We start from the raw sequence: 10,659 nt of genomic DNA, 5'->3' as shown, positions 1-10,659 counted from the left end.
AGGAATGATTTTTATTTGTAAAAAAAATAAAAAAAGTTTAATTATTTGAATCAATAGTTTAATTTAAATAAAAATATTAGATTAACTTATTATTAATAATTTATTAAATAAAATAGTTAAAACAACAAAAATGGCAGTAAGTAATAATAATAATTTCATTCGAAAATAATAACAATGTTAACCTATATATACATATGTCTTACAACATAATCTCTTTTAAAGAATAAAAAATATTATTTACATCTTTTATTAGTTTAAATTTTTTAATTTAATTAAATTATTTTTTTAAATTTTTTAATTAAATAGAAAAAACTTAAAATCAGTATAATTAAAAGAAGTAATCAAAAAAGAACAAAACTTGCACATCAAGGGAAACTTAAGATAAGAAGATATAAATTAACTAAAAAACCAATCCAGAAACAAATATTTTCACGTACAGAATCTATAGAACAAGAAAGTGATTATGATGAAGATCTTATAGATATGGTTGAGAAAGAAGATTTAGATTTCTTGCAAGAAGCTATTTCTAATAACTCGTATAATTTGTTAAAACAAATACATCTAAATGAGTATGAATATTATCATAGTTAATATTAATTGTTTTATTTTAAAATATATAATATTATTAATATTTAATAATATATAAAATATATTTTATATTGTACATACTTTAGAGCAATTAATGATAAAAAAAATAATAAAAACAAGAATAAAAAGAAACAAACAATTGAGGAAAAATATGAAAATAATATATCAAAAATAATTGATCAAGAAGGTACAAAAAATGTTCGTATGTTACTTCCTATAAAAACAAAAAATGGAATTATAGAAAAGAGATTAATTCAAGAAAGTGATATTGAAGATATCGAAGATGAAAAAGAATATGATGTTGAAGATAATATAGAAATAGAATCAAATTTACACGTAAGATTTCATTAAATTTTATGATTATTTATATTAGTTATTAGAATATATATAAAAATATTATTATATTAATTATTAGAATAACTATATATATACTTAGTTATTAGAGTATATATAAAAATATATATTTTTTATTTTAATGTTTTAGAATAAAAATAAAGATGAAAATAAAAAATCTATATCAATAATAGAACTATTAACATATCGTAAAGAAATATTGATATCTAAACGTTTAAAAATTGGATTATTATCTAGCAATCTTTTAGAAACACCAGAAAAAAAATGTGAAAATTTTAAAGCATTATTAGAATTAATGGAAGAAACTAATCCAGAAGTATATATTACTGTAAGAAAATTGGCAACTGTTTCTTTATTGGAAGTTTTTAAAGATTTATTGCCATCTTATCAAATTCTTCAAATTCCACAAGAAGGTGTAAAATGTATGTAAATATAATAATATATAATTATTATAGTTATTACAAATTATAAGCTTCCTACTTTCTTTTTAGTAAAAAAAGAAACACTTGCATTACAAAATTATGAAACTATATTATTGAAATATTATAAATATTATCTACAGAAATTAGAAAAAATGATTAATATATTAAAAAAGAAGAAAGGAGATACACGAAAAATAAAAGAACAACAAATTGAATTAGGAAAAGTTGCAGTAACATGCATGTGTGATCTTCTAATGATGCATCCTTATTTTAACTACTCTATTAATATAGCAAATTTTCTTATACCATTGTTAGATAATAAATACGAATTTATAAGACAAAAAGTCCTAAAATGCCTATCTCAGATTTTCAAAGAAGACAAACGTGCTGAATTATCTCTTATAGTAAGAAATATAATATATTTAATTGTATTTTATAATAATTATATTCGTTTTGTATAAATTATTAAATCTATTCTATTTTGCAGATAGTACGTAAATTAAATCAATACATAAAATTAAAAGCTCATTCTGTACATTCTGAAGTTCTATCAGTACTTTTATTTCTTCGTATAAAAGATATAAATTTAGATAAAGAAAAAGAAGAAGATACTAAACAAAAAAAACTTACATCTTATAAACAAAGAATTCTTGCTTTAAATAAAAAAGAACGGAAGAAGAATAAAAAACTTGAACAAATAGAAAGAGAATTACTTGAAACTAAAGCAGAAGAAAATAAACAAACTAAACAAAAGTTACTTGCTGAAATAATAAACATAGTATTTATGATTTATTTTAGAATCTTAAAACAGGCTCCAAATAGTAAAATTTTATCCATTTGTTTGCAAGGATTAGCAAAGTATAATAGTTTTACACTAAATTAAATTATATATTAAATTATAAGATATCTAATAATATCGAATAATTACAGATTTGCACATTGCATAAACTTAGATTTTTATCAGGATTTAGTAACTACTATAGATAAACTAATGGAAGAAAATAATTTAAGTTTGAAAGATCAATTACATTGCATTCAATGTATATTTACAATATTATCAGGACAAGGTTTACAATTAAATCTTGATCCTTATCGGTTTGTATTGAGCAAGAATAAATATTGTAAATGAAAAAGTTAAGATTATTAAATTATTAAAATCTTAAATTAATCATATATAATTTTTAAATAGGTTTTATGCACATTTATATAAAAATTTATTAAAAATTCATTGTGGTAAAACTTATTCAGAGACAGAAATTATTATAAAGATTTTAGTTCAAACTTTAATTCATAGAAGAAAAAGAATCACTCAAAGACGATTAATAGCCTTTATCAAAAGAATAGCTATTTTAACTTTACAATTACAACATAATGCAGTACTAGGCATTCTTGGTATTATAAAACAAAATATGCAACTCGGAAAAGAGTTAGATATTTTGTTAGATACTGATTGTACCATAGGAGATGGTTTTTATCAAGCAGAACTAGAAGAACCTGAGTATTGCAATGCACATTGTTCAGCATTATGGGAACTTGCAGCTTTACAAGTATATATTTATAAAAGTTATGTAATTTTGTTAAATTTAAATATAATTATTGATAAATATATTTAAATTTTTTATTATTAGCGACATTATCACAGTATTGTACAAAAGATGGCAAAAAATATAGCTTGGAATGTGCCATCAATAGGTGAAGGCAGTTTATCTTCAGAAATTGGTAAACTGTAAGTTCAAATTTTGTTGAAGTTTTTTTTAATATTTAAGATATAATACACAATTGTATGTAACAAGATTTAAATTTCTTTATTTCTTCCAGTTCTCCAGAAGAGCTTCACATTGAATTTGATCCTACTGGTGTTGTATTTAAACCAGCAGTACCAGTTCCTAAAAAGACAAGTATCAAGAAAACAGTAACAACTTATCATTTTATGAATAGTGAATTCAAAGAATATATTAATACTATCAATAATACTGAATTATTTGCAAATGGATACATAGATTTTTATAAAGCTTGTAATAGTTAAGATTACATATAATGCAAATTATAAGAATGAAACGAAATATAACATTGTGCGTATTTTGTAAATAGTAACAATAATTTTTATAATTAATTTGTTAATTTAGATTATATGAAATTTATAAAGCTAAACTATTTTCTGCTAAATAGATAGATTTTTAAATAAAGAGATTAAAAAATTAATTATTATAATTTACGAGGTTTAACGAGAAAATTAATAACCATACCTTTCCTATAATAATTTAACTTTTATCATAAATCAGGATTTGCATGTACAATATGCTTCATTTTGATACAGATGTATACCTTTAGTTGAGATGAAACATTTTACATTTGCAAATTTATTATATCGTCAATTTTAGTACATTCTGAATTATTTTCTTTAGATACATTTATTTTTATTTCAGTTAAACTTTCTTTTATATTATCATTTGTTTGTGATGCTAGGTCAACTCTTTGTAGAGATATATGTTTACGTTCTATAATATTCATTTTTATAGCATCTTCTATTTCTAATACCTCATCTATTATATTATTTTCGTTCTTTTTTATTTGCTTTGTTGCAATTTGTGTATATCGATGTTCATTTTTATCAAAATTTAATAATTTAGGTGCATTAATTTTATCAATTGTCTTTGTTACAATGACTTGTTCATTTTTATCATTTTGATAAGCTGATTGAGAATTTCTTTTTGCAAGAATTATTTTAGTATATTTAATAGTAGGTTGATTTGAACGAGTTTGTATTGGAATTGTAGTTTTAGTTTTGGATAAAGTAGGAGTTTGAGGCTTTGTTTGTAATATTACATGATTTAAATTTTGTACAGCTACATTAGGACATATAATAGCTTGGGTAGAAGGTGACACAAATTTATTAGCTGTTTGTTGTAATTTATCTTGTTTGTTACTTATAAGAACAACTTTGGTGTTACTATTTAATTTAGGTGTATTTTTTTCATGAATATCTACAGACATTGTTTGAGATAAGGATGAATTTTTATCAATAGAATTTAAATTATCATCATCTTTTGCAAAAATTATTGGTATATCTAATATATTTCCTAATTCATCATCAATCTCATTTACAAGAGAATTTTTCTGTAATGTTTGAGGTTTATGAATTCTTTGTAAATTGGATGTGTTAACTGTAATCTTTGGCATTGTTTTAGTCGATTTTTGAGTGAGTTTTAATTTATTAGATAACGGTAAAATAGTTCCTGAGTTATGACTACTTAATGGTACTATCACTGATGAACAAGTAGGTTTAGCATTAAGAGAATTTTCAACCATAATTATATTCCCACATGATGTATTATGAGAGTTATTACAAGTTGTTACTTGTCGGGGTAATTGTGACATCTTGAATGTATCCAAGGAATGAGTTGAACTGAGCATCACATGCGAAGAACTACTGGATGTTGCCATGTCGTCCATCACTATAAACATATATATATATTTCAACAATTTTTAAAAATATAAATAAATACAAAAAATTTCATCATTGCATCATTGTTATAAATTCAAAGATAAACATTTTTCTTTTACATGAATTATGTAAATCTAATAACATCTTTAAAAATGATAATAATCATGCAAATATTAAACATAACTATTAAACATAAAAAATTTGTAAGTGATTTTATGTGTTTTTTAAAATTATTATAAATTATATAATTAAATATAATAATTAGCATATCAAATTTTATTATTTTAAAAAATATGTTTAAAATATAAACAATCATTTAGATCATACAATAACATAATATATTTAAATTATTTCACTACATAAAAAAAGATATTATAAAAAAGATATTAAATTATAAATAAAAAAATTTTAATATTAATTTTTTGCAAATTATATAATTATATATATACAATTTACATTAAGAGGATTTAGGGCAAGGAGACAAATAAATTCAAATTACATGGAAAAATGTTTATTTAACATAAAATAAAAAATAGTAGTAATATATTTACAACATATTACTTTATACTTTTAAATATAAACTTATATTAATTGTAAAAAAAATAATATAAATACATGCTCTCTATAATTGGACATATTACATCACATGCTAAACAAAGACATACATTTAATATCCTTATAGTATTTTTATATTAAAAAAAAGAAATTTCTTTTTTGTATATTTTTGTATATAAATATATAATTGTAGAGAAAAATGTAAATAATATAATAAAAATGTTGTATGACTAGAAAAAATAAGATCTATTATTATTAAATTATTTTAATTATTCTATAATAAAAAATATACATATAATTAAGATCAAAACCTATTTTTTTTTATATATATTTCCAAAAATATAAAGAGAATGGTACTTAAAAATCGATACATGAAATGAAATGAAAAATTTATTTTGTCACATTAAATTTTCATGCATAATATTTTTTTCACATGTATGAATATGATCTATATGAAGATGTATATTTTTAGATTAAAGTAGTAAATTATAAAAATATATTAAATTTAAAATTATTTTAATAAATCAAGGAAATATTAAATGATGTTATTAATAAATAATATATTAAATAAAAATTCTAATACCAATAAATGTTGTGCATATAGAATAAAAAACTTACATAGCAATTTGTATGATATAAATTTGATAAATATATCAATAGATGACATGAATTCTTCTTTCCAGTGCTCTTTACTCACTAAATATATATACTAAATATTTAACTTTTTATACTTTTCATATTTATATTTTAATTTTTTTTAGGTCAAGAGATGAATTTCACAATTTAATTTTGTTTTTATTTTTTACTTTTTTTTTCTTAGATATGAATTTATTAAATATATTTCAAATATATATGTTACAGTATAATTTTTATACATGTATACAAAAATTGTCATGAAATTTAGAGAATAAAATTAAAATTTTTTTAGATAAAGATTTTTTCGTATAAAAATTTCATAATCCAAAATAATTATTCAAAATAACAATAATTCAACTTTATAATCATTTTATGAATTCGTATCTTTATACTTGCAAAAAATATATACATTTGATTAAAGATTAAAAAAAGATTATGTAGGCAAATTATTTAATAATTGATTAGATAATAATATTCTACCTTTTGATATCGTCGATGTAGTTGATGTTATGTTAGTTGCCACAGAATTATTTGGAGTTAATAAGATGCTAGAAGCTGCAGATACACGTGCAGATGATGAACTAGTAGCAAGTGTGAGAGAAGTTTTTCCATTTTGTAAAATATTTGATAAAGTTCCATTTGTTGTACCAATCGTAGGTTTACTATGTATGGCTATAAAAGAAGAAAAAACATACATGTTATATAAAATATTTATAATTTTATATATATATATAATGATATATATATATAAAACATATAATGATAATGAAACAATATAAAATTTACCTGCAGCAGTTAAAGTATTAACTCTAATTTGATTTCCTGATGTTGTTAAAACATTAACAAGTTTTGTATCTCCATTTTTGTCAGGAATATTGAGATGCCTATAGTTGTTTGATAATACTTTAGAAAAACCTTTATTTGATGATACAATAGTTTTCATTTTTGACACGTTTTGTAACTGTACATTCGTTGAAACAATTTTAGGCACTTTAGTTGATGCAATCGAAGATTTAGGAATATTTTTAATTGTTGTAGATATTGTTTGACCTGACGATGTTGGAGCTAACCGTATTGGGCCAATTGGCGCTAAACTTGCCAATGAGCCAATATTTAATGTTATACCACCATTATCTGAATTCGAATTTGACTGAAAAAAAATATATATATAATTAGATGTTCTTTTTTAATTAAAATTAAAAACTTACTTGTCCGGAAAGTCTAGATGTTATTAAATGCTCTACGAAATGATTTTTTTGATTATTAACAACTCGAGGTTTCCGTTTTACAGTCTGTGCATGATTTGTATGTATTCCACCTACTGCAATTATATTCTGTTGTGTACTAAATGTTCCTATTCGGGAAATTGTAGCTGATTGTGTATTTTGTCCAATAGATACAACTGAAGAAATTGGTGTATTCGGTCGTGACTTTTTTATAGTAGGAGAATTTGGTTTACTTTCGACAGAACTACTTGTTGAATTTCTTCGTTTTCGTGGTTCTTTTCTGTTGTTTTTATTTTCATAATTTGCCAATGATGTTGATCTTAATGGTAATGGATGTGGTTGCAAAAGAATAGTTCCTACAAAATCTCCAATTTCATCTAAGATACATCTATCCACCATATTTTGTGTAATACCCTCTGATATCTTTTTTGCAGTAGATATTCTTAAATGATCATCAGCAGTTCCAACTACTATCAAACTTGTTTCAACCATCATTTTTTCTCTGAGGTCTTCTAAATCATCAGATCTTACAAGTGTAGCATTTTGTCCTATTACAAACATAATTGGACATCGAATATCCATTAATGTATCATCAGATGTACCTCTTTTTCCTTCAACTGTAGAAAACGGAAAGCCAAGGCAAATAACTGCAGTTACATGTTCCATTTGTGCTACCTATAAATATTAAAGATTTCATATTGAATATTTTTATTATATTAAAATATACAAATATAAATGTTATACCTGACATGCAAGAGCAGCACCAGTATTAAAACCAACAAGAATAATAGGTCTACCAGGAAAATCACTTCTAATATCTTGTATTTTAGTTCTAGTGGCTTGAACTAATTGGTCAATGCATACCATCATAGTCATTCTATTGGCTGATAAACCTAAATGTGTATGGACAGTAACAACCATTCCTAAAGCTCCTAATTGTGAAATCCATTTATGTTGCCGAGTAGAAATATTAGATCCTACTCCAGAAGGAACTATTATCAAGATTGGATTTCCTGGTAATTTTTTCTATAACAATAGTAATCATATTTATATATATGTTATAATAAATTCATATAAAACACATTTTGATATAGTATTTAATAAAAAAAAATAATTACAAGTCTATTGCTATTTAAACTTGGTGTAACAGGATCCCATGTCCGTTTAAGAAGTGATCCAAGAGTTTCCCATGTTATGGAACCCGTTTTTGCATTAATATTTGGTTGTACAGCAATCATTTTATCAATAAGTTGAGGAATTTTTAATCTTAAAGTTTGCAATATATCAAGATAAATACCAAGATATTCTTGAGGAAGATGGTCAAACAATAAATTATGCAACCATTGTGCAAGTCTCCAATCCCAACCAGCAGATGCCAATGTTTCCCGAAATCTTCTTGCAGCTGTATCAACTGATGTTCTTCGATAAATTGGTTCTATTGAATTATTTACTTTAGCTAATCTTGCAAGTCTTTCTGAATTCAATATTTTAAGAACTTTAGTAAATATTCGATTTTGAACAGGTGTCCATAAAATTTTATCAAGTTTTTCTTCCCAATCTTCATTTTCATCAGGTCTAGCAAAATTTGCTAATCTTTGTAATTCATCCATTTGATGCCGAGCTCTAGTAAAATCTATTGGTGGTACTAATAATTCATCATTATCCTCTTCTATATTAATTTCTTCATCCTGAGTAATTTTTTCCCTAATATAAAAAAAGTAAAAATATAATTTTATCTTTAATAATTACATTTATAATTCTATCATTTTCATTTCTTACATTGATAAAATTTTTTTTGGAAAAAATAATTTTTTTATTGGTTTTACATAAACATTTTCTGGTTTCCAATTCCATGGACGTGCATAACAATGATCTTTTACTAGCACATTAACTTCGGTTTCATAGCATCCAGCAAGTTGATGTAAATATGTAGTTAATCTACTAGGATTATCATCAAATGTATCACTAATAGGACTTGGTACTCTAGATGTATTTATCGATGTAGAAGGCATTGTTAATGTTGATGTTAACATTATTAAGTTCTTTATACTCAATATATTTATAAATATAATTGATTCTTGTAATAAATAATACTGTAATCATTTACAATCTTCCTCATATGATAAGATATTATTTCATATCTTGAATCTGAATCATGAAAATTAATATAAAATTATATATAATTAATCATAATATTTTAATTATCTACTTTTTTAAATATAATTTTTAATACATATAAATAATGAAAAAGATTGATGAATAAATAATAACATATAAAATAACATATAAAATTGAATTTTTGAAAATTTATGTATATATATTATGTACATAAATCTTTGAAATTTATATATATATATATATATATATATATATATATATATATATAAATAATTACTTATATTAATAAATTATATTAAATAACTATTTCTGTCATGAAACTAACCTTCACAGCATATTAAATTAGAAATTTTAAGTTTTACTATCATAACATTAATTATTTTACAATAATACGCAATGCTACTTCAAACAAAAAATGCAGTATAATCTAAGACATAAAAACACATGTAAAGTAAAAGCATCGTAAGCATATAGTATCAATATATCGAATTCAAAATAATTTTGTTAATAGAGAGATAATTATTATACATTGATTTCATTAATTTAAAATGCAAGAAATGAAAAAAATAAAATTAACAGAAAGAAAGGTAGATACATAGAATTCCAATTTATATAGTGCATAATATTTAGAACGATAAATGTCTACTGACACTTATGATACGTTAACCAATCAATTTGCAATTAAAGAATTAAACTAAATTTTATGCTTTAAGATTTTTTTTAACAAGTGGTTTAAATTAATAACAACTGTAGAAATAGATCATAAATAAAATAATACTCATTTATATAGCTTTATATTTGAGCTTTCGATTTTTGAAATATTTTATAATAAAGTCTGATTTTCAATAAACATTTACTATTTATTATTATTAATTATGTTAACATTAACTAAATTTCAATTATTATTATAAAAATAAAAATTAATATAAAAAATAATATTATAACATTAGTATTTTGAATACTAATATTAAATTGAATATTCAATCAAAATTAGTAGTTAAATGTAATGTTTTTTTATGTTAAAGTATTTGAATTTTCTATATGTTAAGTATTTTTATATATATAATATTTGAATATATTTTTAATAAATATACATTTATAATATAATATATAAATTTAATATTACCAAATTTATAATTTTCTTTATTAGAAAGATTTATAAATGATTAATATTTATATTTATATTTAAAGAAAAAATATTTTAATATATTAAAAAAAATTTAATAAAAAATAATTAATACATTTCTTATAATTTTTATAATAAATAAAAAATTGAAAACTTTTTAGATACTAAAAAAAAATCTTCAATACTAAT

At 21.8% G+C, this 10,659-nt stretch overlaps 2 protein-coding genes across 4 annotated transcripts; one reads left to right on the top strand and one right to left on the bottom strand.

The window, feature by feature from the left end:
* On the top strand, nt 1-3,575 carry Noc3 (Nucleolar complex protein 3). 2 transcript variants are annotated; one of them, XM_012489664.3, is made up of 10 exons: nt 1-136; nt 307-569; nt 675-924; nt 1,073-1,364; nt 1,434-1,768; nt 1,852-2,222; nt 2,295-2,459; nt 2,554-2,911; nt 2,993-3,090; nt 3,183-3,575. In XM_012489664.3, exons 1-10 carry the CDS (start codon nt 131-133, stop codon nt 3,388-3,390), a joined length of 2,346 nt encoding a protein of 781 aa, XP_012345118.2. In that variant the 5' UTR covers nt 1-130; the 3' UTR covers nt 3,391-3,575. The 2 variants fall into 2 exon arrangements, with proteins under 2 accessions (XP_012345118.2, XP_086774065.1); XM_086917939.1 differs by having other exon boundaries at nt 307-586.
* Nucleotides 3,102-10,019, bottom strand: Rcd1 (Reduction in Cnn dots 1). 2 transcript variants are annotated; one of them, XM_086917935.1, is made up of 9 exons: nt 9,670-10,019; nt 9,006-9,374; nt 8,345-8,930; nt 7,971-8,252; nt 7,209-7,901; nt 6,787-7,150; nt 6,481-6,672; nt 5,983-6,060; nt 3,151-4,819 (listed from the first exon to the last, which is right to left on the bottom strand). In XM_086917935.1, exons 2-9 carry the CDS (start codon nt 9,257-9,259, stop codon nt 3,711-3,713), a joined length of 3,558 nt encoding a protein of 1,185 aa, XP_086774061.1. In that variant the 5' UTR covers nt 9,260-9,374; nt 9,670-10,019; the 3' UTR covers nt 3,151-3,710. The 2 variants fall into 2 exon arrangements, with proteins under 2 accessions (XP_003695869.1, XP_086774061.1); XM_003695821.3 differs by lacking the exon at nt 5,983-6,060 and having other exon boundaries at nt 3,102-4,819.
* Nucleotides 10,020-10,659: the final 640 nt, after the last annotated feature.

The sequence above is a fragment of the Apis florea genome, unplaced genomic scaffold (genome assembly GCF_048593485.1).
Source record: "Apis florea isolate Af1SG1 unplaced genomic scaffold, ASM4859348v1 contig_2272_pilon, whole genome shotgun sequence".
Taxonomy (NCBI): Eukaryota; Metazoa; Arthropoda; class Insecta; order Hymenoptera; family Apidae; genus Apis; species Apis florea.
The sequence above is the reverse complement of the archived record's forward strand: the minus strand, read 5'-3'. Positions and strand labels throughout refer to the sequence as shown.

Excerpts from the sequence above, each read along its gene's own strand:
- Noc3 (XM_012489664.3), top strand. Across the intron at positions 570-674 it reads AAACAAATACATCTAAATGA|AGCAATTAATGATAAAAAAA; the intron begins GTATGAATATTA and ends TACATACTTTAG. Across the intron at positions 2,223-2,294 it reads TGTTTGCAAGGATTAGCAAA|ATTTGCACATTGCATAAACT; the intron begins GTATAATAGTTT and ends GAATAATTACAG.
- Rcd1 (XM_086917935.1), bottom strand. The coding sequence starts at position 9,259 with ATGTTAACATCAACATTAACAATGCCTTCTACATCGATAAATACATCT. Across the intron at positions 8,253-8,344 it reads GTTTAAATAGCAATAGACTT|AAAAAATTACCAGGAAATCC; the intron begins GTAATTATTTTT and ends CTATTGTTATAG. Across the intron at positions 6,061-6,480 it reads TACATCGACGATATCAAAAG|TGAGTAAAGAGCACTGGAAA; the intron begins GTAGAATATTAT and ends ATATATATTTAG.